This window comes from Spea bombifrons, chromosome 3 (genome assembly GCF_027358695.1).
Source record: "Spea bombifrons isolate aSpeBom1 chromosome 3, aSpeBom1.2.pri, whole genome shotgun sequence".
In the NCBI taxonomy this organism is placed as follows: domain Eukaryota; kingdom Metazoa; phylum Chordata; class Amphibia; order Anura; family Pelobatidae; genus Spea; species Spea bombifrons.
Window position 1 is genome coordinate 113,945,159 of NC_071089.1, and position 21,970 is coordinate 113,967,128.

The 21,970-nt window shown below is 41.0% G+C and overlaps 1 protein-coding gene across 2 annotated transcripts in view; it reads left to right on the top strand.

Annotated features, from left to right (window-relative positions):
* EVA1A (eva-1 homolog A, regulator of programmed cell death) overlaps window positions 1-14,435 on the top strand; it is a 118,659-nt gene extending 104,224 nt beyond the window's left edge. For both annotated transcript variants that reach the window (XM_053459977.1, XM_053459976.1), the window contains 3 exons: window positions 4,313-4,474; window positions 7,780-7,944; window positions 13,335-14,435. In XM_053459977.1, the coding sequence (XP_053315952.1) occupies window positions 4,313-4,474; window positions 7,780-7,944; window positions 13,335-13,705 (698 nt within the window). In that variant the 3' untranslated portion in view covers window positions 13,706-14,435. The remainder of the gene's footprint in view (window positions 1-4,312; window positions 4,475-7,779; window positions 7,945-13,334) is intronic.
* Window positions 14,436-21,970: the final 7,535 nt, after the last annotated feature.

The following is a 21,970-nucleotide window of genomic DNA, read 5'->3' on the forward strand; positions in this document are numbered from 1 at the left end:
TATTTTCTGCTTTTTCAATACATGTTAGACTTTTAGGGCTATAACACACAGTGATACAATCAGACGCACAAAACATTCCTATAAAATAGGGCAATTGGGGAGAAAAGCGGGACACAGTGATTAAGGTGCCAAAGAGGGGCTCTCTATCCCGAAGTCGGTTGTCTGCATATTAATCAAAAGACAAAGTTGATTGGAGTCCTTATTCAAAAATCAACTACTGTAGCTGTTAATGTAAGAAAACTGTGACACTTCCTTTATGGAATTTCTAAGCAAGTTTCGTTCTGTTAACACCCGTGGATCGACCCGGTCAATCAAGGTCATTTGCCGTTGACATGGTCTTGGATTTTTTTCCCCCCATCTGTTGCAAGACTCCTCTTTTGCCAGAGGTCGGGCATTTTTTTTTGCTAATGAATGCGCTGACAACTTCCTTTTACAAAATGTTACCACAACATAGCTTTTTATACGCCGGTCGTACGATAGGAAGGGCTTTATGGTGATTGTGGTGTCCGTTCAAGGTCCGTTTGTCTCCTGGCCATGAGGCCGAGAAAGGCCCTTCTCATGAAAGAAACACAGACAGGAAACCGCGGCACTTCAGGTTCTGCCGCTGGACGATTGCCACAAAGACACCATTCTTCCAAAAGGAATTCTTTCGAGGAATTATTGTCTTTTGCGGCAATTGCTTTTAATTTGCCTCAATTTATAACATAAATCAGCATTTTGGGTGCAAAAAGTACGACGCCGGCTTACTATGTTTACCGTCTGGAGTTTTGGTATAGAAGAGTAGTTCTAATAGTTATAATATGAGGTATTAGAAGAATAATCATAGTGATCATGTGATCAAGATGAAAATTCACGCTGTCACCAATTGGGCCAATTTGAAGTGGACATAAAGATTTCTGTGTTAAGCCTCAGTATATCCTACTGACTATAATGAAAGACCCTGAAAAAGATCAAATAGTGGAAGTGACATTTCAGGTTCAAGGGTCGCAAAGCAAGCGATTACTTTAAAGAGCGGAATATTAACCACAAAGTCGCTAATTCCTGTCCTTCATCCATCACTAACTCCCGAACGCCCGCTGTCCAGACAATGGCCTTCCTGACGGCAGCAGCTGTTACAACTAAGTAAGGTGAGCCGCAGAACATTTCCCAGGATGTTCCAGGATTTAGGAAACAGATCGACAGTTATTAACGCCGCTCAGTGATAAATTGCTGTATTGTTAAAGGTAGCCTTAACACTCAACATGAAGCGGTCTATTAAATAATTCGATAATGAAGAGAGAAATAATGCTTAACGAATGCCAACTCTTCCAAAGTGGTGCCGTCCTTCGGGGTATTTTTGATACCTATAGGTATCCATTGAGGAGCACAAAATCGGACGGGGGGGGCAATTTTGGGGAATTTTTCATGCGTTGTGATGTCAAGAGCAGCCATGTGATATACTGTATATGTCACGGCAATCAACACAAATTGCTACAGACAACTTGGACTTTCTGCACTTTTTTGGAGGAGGGTAAAAAGTTTTAACTTTTAACCCTTTTAGTCATACCTTAAAAACGGTGGAGCCAATGATTGGAAATCCTTGTTTGTCTTTGAAGGCAGTCATTAGGATGCTAATCAGATGGCTGCCCGTTTCAGCTTTGTGCCTCGCGCATGGCAATTAAGATAAAACTTTTTACTCCGGCGTTTTTGTAATGCAAACCACGTGTTTCAACTCATTTACAAAATCTCTTTGGGCGAACAGTTGACAAACACGGGGGGATAGTATTCATAATCCCATGCCGATGCCGAAAATAGAAAAGCGTTTGCTGACATCCCATGGACAGCAACAGGAACCGGGTATAATGTTACCCAAGAGAGTTAAGGGGATACTCCAGCCATCTGCAGAAAACCCCCAAATTGCCCCTACCCCCAACCCCCCGGTCATTTTCCACGCAAGAACACGTCTTCCATGGAACATACTTACCCCCAATCAGGTGCAGCGCTGGTTCGGTGAGCGCTGCTGGGGTCTATTCAGACCCCATACTCCATTTATTTCAGCGGGAGCACTTTCTTACCACTGATTGGTTGCTTGAAGCAGCCAATCAGTGTCAAGGATGGTCATACCATCTTCTACATCTGATAAATCTTTTTTTTTTGTGCATTTTGAATGAATACATATTAAAGTACTCACAGGGGGGTTAGGGTTACCCACAGAGCACTTTAATTCTTCTTTAGTGGGGCTTTCGGGAACGGTAAACATTCCCTTTAAACTTTCTTTCCCTTGCTGTCTATCAATGAAATGTTTGGGTGGGTTCTCGCAACCCACACAGTTGGTGGTCTCCAGTGGGTGGCGAGTAAAAGGAATTGTTATGATCATGGCACATACATCGGTTTGGATGATACTTTGGGACTTTAAACAATAGCCTTTCTGTAACATGCTCTCTTAACCAACCGTAAAGTAAGAGAGGGGGCTTTCTTCTGCTGAGCAGTGATAGATGGTGGGATCCTCCGGCAGAATCCAGCGTCGTAAATTATTAGAGATCGCCCCACAAAATGAGTGATGTCTTGCAGTTTCTTGTGTTCTGAACTTCTGGTACGTTTGTTAGTTGCTGACGTTCTAATTCATGTTAAAGCTTAGCTGCTTTGTAAATGTTTTTTTTTCTTATTTATATCTGTCGGAATTCCAGAACTAGGTATACTTTTTGGAGGCGCCGTTTTACTTTTAATGTTACTTGCACTCTCTAGCATGTGAACCAAAATCAATGTTAGCAGATCTGACATTAAATTATTTTCTTCTATTTTTTTTCCGCTTAGAAACAATTTTTTTTCAAGCCCCCCCCCCTCCCTGAATTTCTACGACAGCAGCTCATTAGCACCTGTTCTTGTGTCACATGACAATTCCGGGTTCCCAGCAAAAATGACTGATTATGAGACAGGATTTTACACGATTAAAGAATTATTTCTGGGAAGGATTTGGGCATTTAACAGTTGAAGTAATGATGTTTCCAATGCATTTAGTTCCAAAACTGTTATATTTAGCACGTAGGTGGAACAGCACCTTTAAAATACAATGTATTAAAGGGACAGCTTACGGTCTCTGACAGCCCTACTAATTAAGAATGAATTAAAGTACTTTTTGTGGCTTCCAGGACAATACTTGCCGCTTAAACGTCATTTAAAGGAATGCCATGGCGTGCAAAATATATAAATAATTCACGTTTTTCACTTTATCCCCAAACCACCTTCGTTTTATACCCATTTGTCCTGAAAATCACAGGCATAATACGTTTTAAGGATTCTTGCGTAGTTACCAAAAAATAAAATTTATACAGCATGTAGACAAAGAGGGTATTGTGTGGCGTGGGCCGTAATTTGGTGCGGTCGGGGTTTCCAAAGGACTGAGTTTAAAAACCACAGAGACGCTGGAAGAAAATCTGACGTTAGAACTTTTCAGATGTTAAAATATTGTAAATGGAAAACGAATAGAAGGTTTTCTCATTTTCGGTTATATTAGAGTGTTTGTGAGTACATCATGCGTGGCAGCGGTGCCCCTGGGGCAACTGGTTTGACCACATCAATCCAGCAAAAAAAAATTATATTGAGTCATAGGGAAAAACATTCCTTACGTAAGAGCATGAATGTATATTTTATTATTATTTTTATTAATATTATTATTATTATTTACCAGGGCATGTGGGGCAACTCATAACCCCAGAGGGGCAAGTGCAGCCTAATGGTTAAATAATATACAAGCCCCAAATACATTTAGAAAATCCATAGATTGAGCATATAAAGGATCCAGTGAGAGCGTCATGACGCCCTGGTGGTTGTATGTGGAATTGCAGATCTACAGAAAAAGAAAAAAAAACCTGTTAGTGACCCAAAACCTTCATATCAGAGCAGATAAGGGTCCTTTTCCATCTGCCCAGGACAGCGGGACTTTGCCCGACAACCTGCGACCTGTTGGAAGCTATGATATTATATGGAATGTTTACAGAAGAAAGAAATGTAAAATGAGCCTTTCACCTGAAAAAAGAAAAAAAAAATCCTTCCGCCTGTGAGAAAATCTATACTCGTTAACCTTTTATTTAAATGTATTTTGTATTTTTTTTAAATCCCCTGAATGTTCTTTTTTTAAGGTAAAACAAGAGCATTTTAACACACAATTGGTTAATGTAAGATAATCATTTTTAGGCAACGGAAACCAATTTTACTGGGATTTCCAAATCCTTTCATATGACCGCAACGTATTTTTCTTATCTCGACCGACGCAGTAAACCAAACACATTTATTGAATGGAACCTTAAAATGTTTTATTTCTACTTCCTTCTAGTTCCAAAGAAACTGCTTTCTGAAACTCAGCCAAAATCAGCAAACTACCCCGGAACGCTGCAGACTCACTTCCCGCGGCAGTCAGGGGCTTTTGACCGCAATGTTATTGGAGATGGAGCATTCTTCCCCGATCCCGCGTTTATAAGCGAGCGCACACTGCAAGGTACCGTAATACTGCGTCACCTGCTATCAGAGGGCGGTAGATACGTGGAACAGAAGTGCCAGCAGAAGTGGTAGGGGCTAATTCTGTAGGAGTATGGGCAGAGTGGTTCGTATCTGCCATCACATTCTATGTTTCTAAGCGCAGAGCCTGGGAGGACAGTATCAAAGAATACTGCACACTTTATCTATCAGAAAGAGAGATCATAGCTGCCAACACCCCCGAAATTCCGGATTTATTTTATTTTTCCGGTTGTGGTCTTCAAATGGATGGCAATCTGGTGTTTTATTTGCTTTGTGTACATCTTAGAAATGTGGATGTACTTTGACATCGCTTAAAAAGCCCTTGAGCAGAGCACTTAAAGGATCCAGTCATGATGGACAGACTGCAGAAATCTTACCTTTCCCAAACTGCGGTTTAAAAATGGATGCAGAATAAAGCTGTAATAGTGTGAGCAGAATTGTGATTTTATATTAAAGCAACCCATTAAAAGGACACGCCAGCCATCGTATGCCCCCTAAACATTTCTGTGTGGTCGGGGAGTTAGAAAACACCCAGTTTAGTGAATACACCCCAAAAATACCCACCTCTGCCTTTCTTCCTAGCAAAGGACAAAGTACACATCGTTATTGAATAAGGAGAATTATTTTGTAGGAAATCTGTCATTTCTAACTTTAGTCGCTAGTAGCAAACGGCAGCAAATGTTTTACCCGCGTGACAAGCATCCATAAGAACGTAAAACATATACTATTTCCTCCCCTAGGTTATGCGTAAAGCCCCCGCTGGCGCGTTCTGGCTTGGGTGTTTATGGCGTTCCCACCAGGATACATTCCAGCCTAAAACCTTATTCCGTATCTTTAAATATCCAGAGGTGAATCTATTTACTAACGATCCCCGAGCTGCTGTCACGGGGCGGGGATCGCTTACACCGGCCGGGGCGATATTTCTCTTTGTAAATAATGTCCGAGCCTCCGATCTCCTTGTACCTCGAAGACTTTATACCCCCCCCCCCCGAACCCAGACTATAAGTTATTATTACGCATAGCGGCGGCCTCTCGACACGCCTGTGAAACCCTATACACCCCTTCTCGGTGGGACTTAAATGGAATTGAACAAATACTTGTGACAAGTACCCGCAAATAGGGGAACGTTCGGGGTTTAAGGGGGCTCTTGAACCTACTCTGCTGCGTTTAACACTTTGATGACCAAACGCAGTGTTAGCATGGCTCCCGGTATTGTTGAATCATGTAACATTTTGCCTCGTTTATATTTTTTCAGGGCATTCTTAATTCTTAAATAACATGTGATCCACCAGTACTGACTACGTTGCCACCGTGTAGTTTTTATGGGACTGAACCTTTAAAAAAAAAAACAATCAGACAAACAAACAAAACCCCCCCAGAATGCTAGTGAACTATTTAATAAATTAATTAGAGCCATGTGATATGTATATATTGCACTATTCTTTAGATTGTAAGCTCTTGCGAGCAGGTTCCTCTTTACCTAATGTATTGGTTCGTCTTAGTCTGTGTATAATTTACACACCTGGAAAAACTTTATGTTTTTATTTATAAAAAAATAATTACATAGTATACATTACATAGTATAGTCTTCCATTTATGAATATGGTTTAAAAAAAAAATCCCTAGAATTTGTTCACTAAATTAAAAAAAAATGCTCTGGTCCTGTGATGTAAAAGAGCCCTGGTCTCTACGGGGTTAAACTAAACTTATGAAGACAATTAAAGGGATAGTCCCCATACAGTCCCACCAAATATGAATGCATTATGGCCGAAGTGTCCCTTTAAGCAAACCAGTGAATAGATTGACACAATCGATCGCTAAAGAATCCTGGAGAGACCTCTATTAACCCCTTAGGCTACCAATAGTCACTTTCTCCTGCGCGCCTTCTCCTGCTGGTCACAGGGAAATGTGAGAACTTGTGTTGTGAAAAAACATGGCCAGTGTGGCCGCCCTACCTGAAGAAGACCCACCATGTCCATAGAAACCTAGAACCTGCCGGCAGATCAGACCCATCCCCCCGTCTAGTCCCCCCCCCATCACTCCTGCTGTAAAGACTCAAACCTTAATCAGTCGTTGGTCTCGTCTTAGATTCAGGAGTCATGCATGGGGTAGGCATATGGCTTTTATCCAGATGAGACCAACGGGTGATTAAGGTCTGACATCAAGAAAAACGGGCGACTAGATGGACTGACTATCCTTCGGACTTATGTCCTGTGAAAAGTCCGTCTCCCACCATCACTCTGAAACCTCAAAACTTTTGCGTCTCTTTGAAGCAAAACAAGGACTTCATACGTTTGAACGTTTATCCACTATTTTAGAAGCTTTTCTAAATTCACCCCATTATAGGGACAACTAGCACCCCAAATAGGTCTCTCTTAGGGCAAATCAGTCGGAAGAAAGAAAGAAAGGGTATTTAAAGAAGTCCTGAAGAGGCCGGCTCCTTGTGGCGGGGTCTTTCGATCCATCTTTGCTCATTCCCCCCCTTTATAAAATTCAATTAGCCCTGTTCTGTAGCTAGCAAAAGGAGGAAATGGCCCAGCGTCTAAATTTAATAAGCGCATTCCGCTAATAGAGGAAGTGATTAATTGAGCTTCCTCTCACTTAATTGGCTGTTGAAATAAACCAGAGTTGTGTAATAAAAACAGTGAGGAATGACTGAAGCCGTGCACGCAGATGGAAGAAATCTACTTAAAATCTGATTATTTTTTATTTTAAGTCAAGATGGAAAGTTTGCTGGCTGCCCCTATTTATATACACACGCTACCATTCAAAAGTTTGGGGTCACTTAAACATTTCCCTGTTTTTGAAAGAAACACAGATTTTGTCCATTAAAATAACATGCAATGGGTCAGAAATCCAGCGCAGACGGGGTTAATGCTGTAAATGACTATTGTAGCTGCAAATGGCTGATTTTTAATGGAATCTCTTCATAGGCGTGCAGAGGCCCTTTATCAGTCCCATCACTCCTTTATCACTCCCATCACTCCTGTGTTCCAATGGCACGTTGTGTTCGCTGATCCAAGTTTAAGTTTAAAAGGCTAATTGATCGTTAGAAACAATTTTGTGATTATGTTACAGCCAGAAATGTCCTTGTTTTCCATGAAAACAGCCAAGTGACCCAAACATTTGAATAGTAGTGTATTTATATACACTATATTTTTTATATATATACAATAATTTACAAATTTAAGCTCATGAATGATTTTTGGTGGAAATAACTATTATTGTTTGCAGATACTTAAAAAAGAATTACATGCTATATTTAATTTCATGTTTTGTAAACAGAGAAGAAGAAAGGGAGAGCTGCTGCCTATTACCCAGCGGATAATAACCTTTCTATGGATGAAAGCCAACGTCCCGTCTCCAATAACAGTATGGCGCCCGTGGGCCAGATCAGCACAGAGATGGCACTCATCAGTAACGTCTTGGCTGCATACTCTTTCATATCCGGTATGTATTATTCAGCTCGGACCTGAAAGGAAAGCCAGATTGTTCTGCACAGAATACCCGACAGAAAGCAAACGGATCCCCATACATAATATATCATTTAAACCTTCTAGCCTTCGTGTATGTATATATATATAGAGAGAGAGAGAGAGAGAGAGAGAGAGAGAGAGATATGTGTTATCTTATGTTATTCATAATTGGATTCATCTGTCCATTTAATCTCTCCTATTTGCGCGGCAGGAGATGCACTCCATCGAAGGTGTCTCCTGCCCTACACCAGTCTGCATCTATTGTCGGTATTCTAAAACAGAACATCTTGCGCACCTTGAGACAGGCAGGTGAACTCGGCCGCACAGAGAACCTCACCTGTAAAAGTACCTCTAATATGTAATAAAATGTCATATCCTATTTCCCCATCTACTGGTGGAATTTTGCTTGTCCACCATAATTAGATGTAACACCCAACATTCTTGAGGTTTATTTGCTAAAACCAGTAGACCCACCATGGTACGTTTCTCCAAAGCCATAACTAGGGCTCTGGGCACTAGGGCAAGGGTCACGTTAGCTTCTTTGAGTGAAAAGGGGTGATGGACCATTGCCACTGAGCGTCTCAAGTTCACCCCTCGTCTGAGTTTCTCCACAAAGAATGACTGAGCTGGTCCTGCACGATTCAATCAACGAGGTGACTCACGCAATACCACCTTTTAAACAATGCATTATATAGGGGTTAAGCAGGATTTTTTTCGCTTGAGGAACTCACTCAAGTTGGTCCCAGTGATCTCCTGCTCGTTTCCGTCAAACCCTCTGAAAGTGCGTTTTCAGTGGATTGCAAAGCTTTTAGGCTCTTCCTTAGACGCAGGGCCAACGCCTTCACCGTTTATCAAGAATATTCTGTTTTTAATAATCATTGACTGTCATTTTAAACCAACAAAGAAAAAAAAAGCACTTAGAACCCACCCTTTGTTCTCTTTTGTTATTAAGACCGTATTATTATAACAACCTTTATTTTTGTAGGAGATGAAAGAGGTCTCCTTACTGCGCTAGGATATTTTTTTGAATGACTATGTTTTCAGGCGAGTAGTACTTTTTGGCCTTAGCTCAGACCATTCCAAATATAACCGCAAGTAAAACAAACACGCTGTCAAGTAACTGGAAATATTTAGACTTCTGTACTATTTATCGGGCATTGTCCGTACTCTCAAGTCTTGTAAACGGTCTGCACTCAGCGGCTCCCACAATGCATTGGGAGACAGAGGATACGACACTCTCCTTTCTGCTGTGGGGAAAAAAAGCATCTTAATAGGAAATTGAAGTATAAAAGGTTATTTTCTTCACATTTACATTTATTTATGGAGCCCCGGTAGATTATGTAGTGCTATTAACCCCTTAAGGACAATGGGCGGCCCCTAAACCCATTGAAAACAATGCATTAAGGGGTTAAAATAGGGGAGCGTCGATATAAGCAATAACATTACATATAATTTTGCAATAGGATTAACATGCGCTCAGACATACATGCACAGAATTAGGAGAGGGCTTCTTGGGCTATTTTATGATATCCTGAAGAACTGTAGACTTTTTTTATTGGTGATTATGATGTGTATAAAGAGCTACTTCATCATTACTGTCCATTATAGTTGGTTGAACCCATGTTCTTCTTCCTCTTCTTCTTTCTTCTTTTTTGTCTTCTTGCTTCTTTTTTTCTTCTTTCCTCTTTTAATGTCTAGATTTTCTTCTTTTTAAAGCAGTAACGCAAACCATGCATATGTTAGATATTGGTTATCCACAGGCTCAGCCTGGCCATCGAGGAAACACCAATTTAGTGCCTGGTGGGGTTTTTTTTTTTTAACCCTTACCACCCAATATTTTTGGGACCATTCAGTGGGACCAGAGGGATGTATGGGCTCAAAAGTAGACAAACAAATAAAACTTTCAAAGCCAGCGGGAACACGAAAACCTCTAACTAGGAATAGCTTCAGAGAGCGCATCTATCACCAAATGAACAATGACGTCCGTATTACTAAATACAGAATACTCGCAGGGATCATACTTGGCACTGGTTGTGAAAGGGACGGCACCTGCTAAACTGCAGCATGTTCCCGGCCGCAGATACTCTATCCAGCATGCGCAGCCCAGCTGCTTTAAAGAGGCACTTTATTGATGTGTTACGAGTTGTAACCGGTGTCTAGCACAAACAACAGCTGCTACAGGCCAGGGAAATCCTACGACGGATTCAGTTACACGTGAAAACGTTATCCCTCTTTTAGTAGGAACAGCTTCTGGCCATTTGGATGTAAATAGAAACACAGAATGTGACGGCAGATAAGACTCGCTCTGACCATTGAGTCTGACATTTTTCTTACGCTCTTAAGACCTTAATCAGTTCTTTGCCTCTTCTTAGATTCAGAAGCCGGATGTCCATCCCACGCGTGTTTAAATTCCATATTTTAATTAAAATAAAGGCTACTTTGTACTCTATATTATTACAGACCAAGTACATTAGATTCCATACACTATATCTATACTTTATTATATATTTAAAAGTCCCATGGGGATGAGGAAAATGAGACAGACGTATAATTTTCCATCTCCAGTGCCTGCAATATGCATTTTACTTATAGGGGCCAGAGTGCTCCCTCAAAGTAAATGTGGTACCCTAGGGGAAAAACGAAACAGAGATTGTGATGCAACCACTGGCGTAACTACAGCTGCAACGGGGCCCGTGCCTCTAGGGGGGCCCGTGCCTCTAGGGGGGCCCCGGTGGGACCCCTTTTCCTGTCTCCTCGTACCGGTTAAAAATTGTGTAGAAAAGGCCCTTCCGACCTGGACCACACCGATCCAGGACGGAAGGCCCCTTTCTAAACTATTTTGAACAGGCACAGTATTGGGGTAACGTGATGTCACGTGACCTCGCGGTGAAACCGAGGCAGCCAGTGAGAAAGCTGCAGGAGTGGTGAGAAGTAAGCGGGACGGGCAGGATGTATGTATATGCGCTTGTATGTATGTATGTCTACTTGTGCGTGTGTGAGAGCATGGATGTGAACGTTTGTGCATGAGCGCATGAATGTGTACTTGTGTGCATATGTGAGCATGGATTTGTACTTGTGTGTGTGTGTGTGAGAGCATGGATGTGGGCTGAGATAGAGTGTGTGTTAGTATGAGTAAGTGTGTGTAATTTGTATACGTGTGTTTACATATGTTGAAAGGGGGGTCTAGGGGCAAAGAAGGCAGAGACCAATTGTATGGGGGCAATGATGGCACAGAGTAGCTGTTGAAGTTGGGGGCCCCTGGGCAATTTTCACACCTGGGCCCCGTGGTTTCTAGTTACGCCCCTGGATGCAACCATTAGATAGACGGTAATAAAGTGAAAAATATTTTTAAACGATACCAAGCACATGAAAAGATAAAACATTATTTCTGTCTCTTAGTAACTCCGCTTGATCTTGTTGCTAATCTAATAACAAACTAATGAAACACATCTGTAATTACACGCCGTACATTACACATCTTTATAAAGCCAGACAAGGTTTGCAGAATAGAATGTTCTTATGACAACACGGCTTTCAGATTTGGAGCTTAATTTATCAAAGGCTAAACTATATTTAGGCAACAAAAGTTTTTTTGGCACTTTCACATTTGTGATGGAATATGTAAAGCAAGATAATGGCCGGCAGCAGGAAGAGATTAGGGTGGAACTCCGGCTAAAATGTTTTACTATAAGTTTCACACTAAAATAGAGTTTTCAATATATTTAATTTTCTGTTTTAAAGGTTTTAGATAATACAATGTTTTCAGCTGCATTTTTTGCCATGTGTATGTGTTCTAATCTACTAGACAAACACCCTGGTTCCTTATCATACTGCTTGTGGTAAATAATAGAATGACTCGGTCTTAATCACCCAGCCGGACACTCTGACTAATGAAAGTCTATGGAGGAGTGAACTTTATTAGCATTGCCATAAAGCATCAGCTCAGTGTGGTGTTTGAGCCACCCAAAATATCACATGACTGACAACAATGGCGGCCTCCAGGTCGGCAGATAAAGGAAGTTTATTGGAACAAAATAAGATAAAACCAATGTTTCTGCAATGCCAACCAACTTTTCTGTATACAGCGCTGTATAAAATGCTCAAAGAAAATGGAAACATTTTCTCCTTTAAAGATTAACTTTAGAACTGGCGTGCATTTAAATCAACTGCTTTTAGAAGGTTGTGGTTCACAGTGATTTTATTTCTGCCCTCGGACCTCCTAAGATGTCATTTTCTCTCCGATAAGAAGAATTTTTTTTTTTTTTTTTTTTTAAGTCAGGCATTATTGTTGTGGGCAGTGAAATTTATTAATATTTTTTGTTGTAAGTGGTAAATATCAACATAGTGCTTGTAAACCATCCATAATAATGTCCACATAGCTAAAGTGTTTACTGGACCTCGGCTAAGCCGTAACATCGGGTGTACAGTGGTGAGTAGACCTTACAGACCAGGGTTGTCCGCAGGTTGGACACCCCTGTTATAGACCTACAGAAATACAGATACCAACATAACCGCTGTGTCTTCCGATGTTCAAATGAAAAGTAACATAGTTTCTACTTTCGATATTAAAGAGAATTGGACACCGACCATGTAAAATGTAAATGATAAATCAAACTTCCGTCATTGTTGGATTCATTTCTGGTGGTCTGGGCTGGGTGCCAGAGGGCTTTCTGTGAGGAAGCAAATACATATGTACTGCTAAGGTTACGTTTCCGCCCTTGGCATGGACTGAATGACGTGATACATTGTCAGACGTGACAAACAGCAGAACTATTACTGTATATGTTTTTTTGGGTATAAAAATGTCTAATTTGTAAATTTGCAGAATTTATACATTTGCGGAATATATTTCCCAGCATACGCCTGGCATCTTCTTTCTTATTGGCTTAATTGTTTTTACATTTTTCATTGTTGTTGCCATTTGTTTAGAAAAGAGGTTGAAAGTAAAAAAAAAAAAAAAAAAAAAAGGTTTATATGAGAAATGCAGAACTTTCCCTTTCCATTGAACCGTCTCCAAGCAGAGGAGGTTAATACAGGGATGCATAGGATAGGCAAATGGCCCCTGAATCTAAGACAAGACCAAGGACTGGTTAATTTCTGAATCTTTATTCCTGAAAAAAATGGGCAACTAGATGGGCCATGCTACACAAAAGAGAAACGGGGCTTCCTAGTTAAAGCTCTGCTGTAGAGATTATTCTTTTGCTCTTTCGCATAATTTAGCCATTAGGAAAAGTGTACATTTGTGTAATTTATGCCAATTAAATAGTTAATTGCTCATACAAAATAATAAGGCTTCTGTAAGGGTCTTGTTTTTGTTTAGTTTGTTCTGACAGTTTTTCTTTGTTTCCCCTTTTTTCCCCCTAGAAAATCCAGAGAGAGCCGCTTTGTATTTTGTATCTGGAGTGTGCATTGGCCTAATTCTGACTCTGCTAGCCTTGGTAATAAGGATATCTTGTCAAACTGATTGCAAGAGGTCCACCGTGAAGAAGACACCTCGGAGACAAGACAGCGACAGCGACAGCAGCGACAGTGACGATGACTCCGACACCACTTCAGATTTGTCTGCGCGGAGGCACCGGCGCTTCGAGAGGACTTTAAACATGAACGTTTTCACGTCAGCCGAGGAGCTGGAGAGGGCCCAGAGGCTTGAAGAGAGGGAGCGCATTATCCGAGAAATATGGATGAATGGACAACCGGACATTCCGGGGACTAGAAGTCTTAATCGATATTATTGATACAGGGACAGCTAGAGGCTAAGAACTTCATACTGGAGGGCAGAGGCGCCTTCACTTGATCAGTAAAGGTTTATCTTTTGACTACAAACTTGTGTTCACAAGAAACTCTATCTTGGAATTGTTCCAGTATTCTGAGCGGCAACAGGAACGTGGTTTTTGTTCCATGTTGTGATTTGTTGAAGAAAGGCTTCTAAGTGTTTAGGCCTTCCGTTGCATGTGCCACTTTGAGGCTGGACCTTGATGATGTTCGTTAAAGGAGATCTTGCGCGCCGCGGGAGAGACATTATACGGCACTATGGATTATACTGACTTTGTGAACTATCAGCCTGCATGATGCAGGAACATCCGTGATTCAGGGCATTTCGAAAGAAGCTTCAAGCTGGAAGTTTTCTACAAACATTGGAATCACGTTGGTGCTTAGAGTTTAAAAAGACTTCAAAGATACGTTTGTTTGGCAGCATTTTAACCGACGCCTCAGGGATGCAATCTTATTGTAAATATAGGGCCGACTTTTCTGTAGGCTCGTGATACAAAGTTCCACTTTTTGAAAATTGTGGGTGTGGCTTAGCAGTGGCCCCACCCAATTGCAAGTCTAGTCAATGGGGTACCCATTTTTTCACATATCCTACCCATGTCGACCATGACTTAAGTAGCATTTGTGGGATATAAAACAGACCTGCGTAATAAAGAATTTATAGGAAATGGATCTTTATATTGGGTAATAAAGCTATGGCTGTTTTGGCCTGGGTTCATGCAATTTGGACCATACTTTTATGGAGCGAACACCTGGGGACTCCCCTGCCCCCCCCATACACTTTCATCTCTTGCTCTTTATGTAAGTCAATAGGGGCAGGCAGTGGCGGGTTGGAGGAGGCATGGCTAGCCGTACCTATGGACATGGCTATCTAAAGATGGCTGTCCTGAGGACAGGAAGTGAATAGAACCAGACAGGAAGTGGGTGGAGCTCATCGACTGACATCGAGTGATCAAAGGCTGCTCATGTGAGGGATTGGAGGAGGCATGGCTAGCCGTACCGATGGACATCTAAAGATGGCCGTCCTGAGGACAGGAAGTGAATAGAACTAGACAGGAAGTGGGTGGAGCTCATCGGCTGACATCGAGTGATCAAAGTCTGCTCATGTGAGATACCGCGAGGCGCTGGGGGTAAACCCGGAGTTCCCAGGTTTGGGTAAATGTGGATAATATCACAGCCTCCTGGGGAAAGGCCTGAGAGAGACGTGTCGGAACAGAACAACCTCAGGGAGGTTGCTTTTAGTTTTTTATATATATATATAAAATATATATTTTTGGAAATGCCACATATTAATGTGCCTTATGATTATCTATTTGTCCAACAATGTTTTCCTAATAAATGACAATGCACATTTCTTTTTATTTTATTACAGGAGAATAATGTTTGTACGTCGCCGAACAAATTCTGTAAATAGTGACCAAATGTGGCAGAAGGATTATGCAAAAAAAACCAAATAAACAATAACTGTTTTTGTATTTAATGAATTGGTTTACAGTATTGATGATATAATGATAAATTCAATTTATGTTGAGACCAAGGACTGATGAAGGTCTGAGTATTTACAGCATTTACTAGATGGAGTAAATTGTTTCAACTCATAAACTTCACCATTCATTACCAAGGACCAACCCCAGTAAGTTTATCCTGCAGAGTGCATGGTTTTATTACTATATGACATTCAAGAACTTGTTGATTTAAAAGGAAACTCCCCATTTTCCCCCATTATCAGGTCCCCTTAACAAGGAAGTTCAATAACACCGCCATGAGCATTCAGCGTGTTGTGGCTTGAATATGGAATGTCACCCGAATACCCCATGCAGATATCTCTGACCGCCATAGATATAAAATGAAGTTCATATAATCCTGTTTTAAGAGAAAAAAAAATGCTCGCTATTTCTGTTTGAATGTAATTAATTAGAATTTGGAACATAAAGACACGGGGTTACTACAGTGAGCTTGGAATACATTTATAATTTGTGGTAGAAATAGAACCCAGCTGAACATGTCCTTTGTTCCTTTTTAGAACTGTTTTTGCTACTACCTCTGGTATCCAGAGAAGGCTTTAAATTGCTTGAAAGCCTAATTTGGGTTAAAATGCGGTGCAGTCCCACTGATTCAGCTCCTTGGTAAGCAATATCCCTGTGAAAAAGGAGGAAATCCTTTATTGATCAGATCTCACCTAGAGTACTGTATCCAGTAGCGTACCATTCCCAGAACACTATAGATGATGACTTAAATGGTGCGTGGCTTGCATAATAAAAATGATAAAGAAACACTAAGGGGTTTAAAAAAAACAATAAAGAGGGCATGCAATAGAAACATTTAAACACACAAATGGGTTATACAGGGTTGGATTTATGATGGAGCGCACGGAGCAATTGCTCCAGGGCCCCTAGCGTTCTGGATGGTCTGTAGAAAGTGGCGATCCGCAACGTGCGGCAATCATCATGACACGACATGCCAAGAAATGACATCACTTCTCTGCACGCAGTGTCAGTGAGGGAGGAGGATTGCCTCACATCACAGGAGCCAATGTGTGCATATGTATGTGTGTGTGTATGTATATGTAGGTATATATGTATCTATGTGTGTGTATATGTAGGTGTATATGTATCTATGTGTGTGTATATGTAGGTGTATATGTATCTATGTGTGTGTATATGTAGGTGTATATGTATCTATGTGTGTGTATATGTAGGTGTATATGCATCTATGTGTGTGTATATGTAGGTGTATATGTATCTATGTGTGTGTATATGTAGGTGTATATGTATCTATGTGTGTGTATATGTAGGTGTATATGCATCTATGTGTGTGTATATGTAGGTGTATATGCATCTATGTGTGTGTATATGTAGGTGTATATGTGTCTATGCGTGTGTATATGTAGGTGTATATGTATCTATGTGTGTGTATATGTAGGTGTATATGTATCTATCTGTGTGTATATGTAGGTCCACAGCTTCTTCTGACCTTGGGTACATACAGAAGAGAAATTATTCTGGGACAAGAGATAATAGATTCCGTAAGAGGGGCAGGGTAAGAACAAAGTATTTCTTTACTGAGTGAGTGGTGGATAATTGGAACAGCTGTCCAACAGAAATGGTGGAGGTCATCGGTTAATAGAGTAAGTGAATTCAAAAAGGCTTCTGCTGGAATGCTATTCCACATATCTACTACCATCTCAGCGAAAGAATGCTTTGTAACATTACTATATTTACTGGAAAAGTATCAGATACTGGCTACTTGGCATAGCAGTTGCCTTCCTTTGACATATCCATCCCTCCTGGGATGTGTTAGACTCCCTTATATATATTATAATGTGTCTATCACCTGCAGAAATTAGGCGAAAGAGCTTGATGTGTATTTATCGCTGAACCAGGTTTAACACTTTGTTTTGATAGGTCAGATCCTTGGAGTCTCAAATGATGTCAGAAGGACAGAAATCTTAAGAAGTTCAATATCAGTATCTCCCATTCACTTATCTTGTTGTTGTTACAACAATGATATAAATCATTCATGAGAAATTCCGAGAGGTAAATGAGGTGTGACCTTTCCTTCCGGAGATCATGGTGGCCACGCATAACCTGGCGCTGACAATACTTCTAGAACACATCTGGCTCCTTTAAATGCTATAGCATCCCATGCCCCTGGGCTACCAGCCTCCCTCATTCATCTGCTCTGAAGGTAAAGACAATCGATAGTCAAATGATAGATGAATTTCCCTTTAACATTATTTTGATGCTTTTCATTTTCACCATCAGTTCAAACACTAGAGAAATTCCATGGGTTTGGCTTTCAAACTTTTTTTTTAATACATAACACCCACGATTCTTCAACGTGTTAAATCATTGGGGCTATATTCTCATTCATGCGCTTAGTTTGCCAGGTGAGATGCTATTAAAGGGACACTCCAGCGTCCCAGTGAGCCCTCCTAAACGATCGATGCCCGGGGCGTTTAGCGAGCCGCCGCTGACTGGCAGCATATCACGCAGCAGGAGATACGTTTGGCTGAACACATCTCCTGCGCTGGAAATAGCCGCTGCGGGCAAAGGGGCATTTACACTTCATTTAAAGGGACCTCTCAGCATTACAGTGCATATTATGGCTCGACTGTCCCTTTAAATGAATCTCTAGATTGGAAGGTGCCAGGCCCTCCTTACCTTTTGTTTCTGTCCAAATTGTGATGCGCTACTTGTTATGTCCTGTTTACCTATTGTACATTGCTGCAGAATATGATGGCGCTATATAAATCAATACATAATAACAGTGCTGTAATACAGATGAACCCATAAAGAGGACATTATGAATGCAGGTGAGTGGTGCTTGTGGGCTGTCGCGTTCCAGATGGTCAACAATGATCTAGAATTCCGACTAAACTCATGGGATGAATGAAGAGCAGCATGCGCCCAAGGGTCCTCACCTCCAGAGCTTACTATCCGTCCCACAATGTAAACACATTAAAAGCGAGGAATTCAAGAAATTTGGAACTGGTGACAATTTGCAGGGAACATAATCAGTGGGTATTAAACTATGGAGCAGTGTACTTACCATTCCTTTACACAGCGCGTCTGTTTCCCGTCACAAATAACATCCGCGTGGACATCCATGGCTTAGATAAGCCTGCAGAGGCAATACTTGGTTAAGAGAGAGTTTATTGGACTAGATGTTTACTTACAAAGTGCTAGCATCAGATAAAGTCTCAGCATTCAGACTCTTAACCCTTTCATCACCCTAACAATGAAGAGGCCTTTCCTCAAAGGAATGGATGTGATTGATGGGAATGGTGATCATGGCAATCACATGACTCTGGCTGGCTCCCATTGGCTCCTGCAAGAATACATGGCGGTGGCCTGGATGGCGAAACATTGGGTGGCGGTGGAACATGCTCCGATTCTTTGTGTGTTCTGGAAACGTGCACCCAGATGTTAGAGAGTATTATTATTATTATTTATTGTTTTATATAGCACCATCATATTCCGTAGCGCTGTACAGTGGGTAAACAGAACATAACAAGTAGCACGTAACATAACGATTTGACTTACAGAGACAACCTGTGAGGAGGGCCCTGCTCCGACGAGCTTACAATCTAAAGGGTATAGTTTATTGAATGAATGAGCTTTTCTATAACATAATTTGGTGTCAGGCCTTTGGTCAGGAATATAATTCTCGTTTATTTCTATATAAAAATCAGATTTTATTTCCGTCACCTTTTTAGAATTCCCTAAAATGTAAACAGGCGGATCTATAAAAATATGGGTATAAGTGACCATGCATTCTACTTGTCATAATTGTAAATATATCTATGAATTGATTTACTATACCCCCCCGCGCGTTCTCTGTAGAGGAAGTAGATTATTGCAGTACGCAGGAAGGGTGCACGCAGAATGTATCCCCCCCCCCATGAAAGTACACATAATTTAGTGTAGATGGGGTTTTTAATATAAAAACATATTTTTCAATTAGAGCATTTAATTTAAAAAAAAAAGAAAACAGAAGAGGAATGCATGGAATGAGGGACCCCTCTTATCAAAAGTCTATCTGAGATAACCCGTGACCTGGCCTATGGCAGACCATCATGTTTGTCCCGCTATTAATGCCACATATAGTTTGTGGACATTATTTGTCTTCACACAAGACCCAATCATGCATAAAATTGACCGTGACCCTTCACACCGAGAAGGATCGCAGTGTCCTAAACAGGAATACTTCATCTCCGGCATTAGATCTAGAATCTAATTCATATTTAAAGGCAGGCTCCAGAAAAAAAATGACTCTTGAAGGCATATATATATATATATATATATATAAAAACTTTAGGGCAAGGTTTCGGCAAGATGGGTAATCTTTGAAAAATTTGAATTAAAGGATTTGATCTTTTGTGTTAATGGTACTGTAAGGGTTAACTGTTCAAGTGCAGAAGAGATGGGTACGATTTTGTCTGAATATAGTGATTTCAAATATTTTTGTTTCTTACTAAAACACTTTTTTAATTATTATTACATTAGATGTTTTCTTATGACCTACGGTGTGTTTTAATTTTAATGAGACAGGTTAAATATGACATCATCACTCTTTTGGAGTTTATGTTCCCTTTGGAGAGATTTGTCACGCCTTCGGGAGTTTGAGGGAACTAGAGAAGGGGGAGAGTGACACATTTACAAGCAAATGAGTTAAGTTGAAAAATAAATCTATTAATATAGTTACTGCATCAGCGCTTGCAATTGTTCATTTTGTTACAAACATATATGTTTATTTCAGCATATGTTTTATTCTTTCTTTTTTAGTTTCCAACAGGAGATGGCTGACACCACTCAAGGGGCATGGGGACTGGGTTGATTAGTATGATGGCTGAGAGTGTTGGGAGGAAAGGCTGTGCGCTTCTTGAAAGAGGAGGGTTTTTCAGAGAGCTTTTGAAATTTGCATACAAAGGGGAAAATCTGACAGAACGGTGAAGAGGATTCCAGGGAAGGGGAACAGCATGGATGAAATCCTGGACGCAGGAGTAGGAAGAGGTAAGGATGGTAGATGAGAGACGCAGGTCGCGAGAGGAACGGGGAGGGTGGTTAGGGGTGTATTTGGATGGATAGATAGATAGAGAGATAGATAGATATATAGAGAGATAGATAGATGCAGCCCCTGATGACCTATGGGCAGTAAGGTGCGCTGCATGTTGAGGAACATATGCGACTTTCTAGGTTATAGGTAGGGTGACCACAAGGGCCATGTTTTTCAGGACATATATTTTTAATGTTGTTCACTGCCCCCTGCAGTGTGTTGGATGTATAATCTCACAGAAAGGAATGAGTTATACATCACACATACTGCAGGGGGCAGCACTTTACACGTGCTCGTCATCAACATATGAAGTATGTATGTGTCATGGAAAAAAATGGCTGATCAGGTCACCCTAGCTATAGTAAGGCAAAGACAGTAAAGTCCTTCAACTGCAACTCTTGCAAGCCCGTCCTGACAAAACATTTGTGTTAGCTGGCATTCACAGAGATCACATCCAGCCGCATTGAGATCTTTGATATTTTCCTTTTCAGTTCAGACAAAACAATGATGTCAGGCTGTAACAAAAAGTTTAAGAGTTCACGTGCACAAATAATTCATATGTAGTTATATTTCCATAATAAATATGGCACGAATAACAAATTACGCGGGAGTCACCATCCTTCAAAATCAGTCATAAAAAGTCCATTCTTCTGGACATGCTATCTATCCTTTAACCCTTTAAAGTCTATACTGCTAGGATTCAAAACGTAATGAACCTCACAGATCACCCCATTCATTGCAACGGGGACTACATAAAACAAGTCACTCCGACATTTATTTTACAAACAAACTAAATTGAGGGTTTTTTGTGTGGGTCCCAATCTACCCAGAGCATCGTATAGCATCACCTGCCGCTACTTAAAGGTTTAAAAGTAGCGCGTCATCGCGTGACGATGTTACCAGATACGTTTCACAGCAGGAGGTGCAGTAGGCGCGATGATGACTGCGCTTGGACATTGTTAATGAAATGCCTTTGAAATGTTATTCTCCACGAGACGTCCCCCCTTAAGGATTTCTTCATATCCCGTAACTGTTCTATAAATGAAGCGGCTGGAATGGTGCAGAAGGTTTCCTGCAAACGACTTAAGGGGCTAAGGGTTAAGCGTTATCCAGAGCGGGAAGACTGCTGGAGCTCTTCATGTCTTCTTACAGGGTCACACGCCATATGTCTCCAAAGATAAATCACACAAACACAGCTTCCTCGCTGACAGTGCTGATGTCCCTTCTTTATTGATGAGACCGTCTAACCCTTTAGTTACATTTCCTGTTCTAAACATGCCAGGGCCGTGCCATAAATACACTTCTAACTGGATAATTTATACCCGCACAATGCAACTTGGGCTGCAGGAGGACACATCGGTATTATTGTTGACCTAGAAGACCCCTAATGCTCCAAAAACACAAATAAGTGTTGGGTTGTATTCACTAAATAATGAATTGTGGAAGGAGTGGGGTGAGGTTACGATGGACCAACTCATGGTAAATCAGCCCCACCGTTTTCTAATGTTGGGGTATCTTTCTTAAAGTTTGAGTCATGAGCACTATGAGGGTAGACACAGAGGACAATGGTTTGAAGTCTACGCCAACCTGACAGAAGGGTAATACACTACATATAGGCAAACAGTGCGACTACATAGGAGAGACGTAGCTGGCACACTGAGCCCAATTTGCCT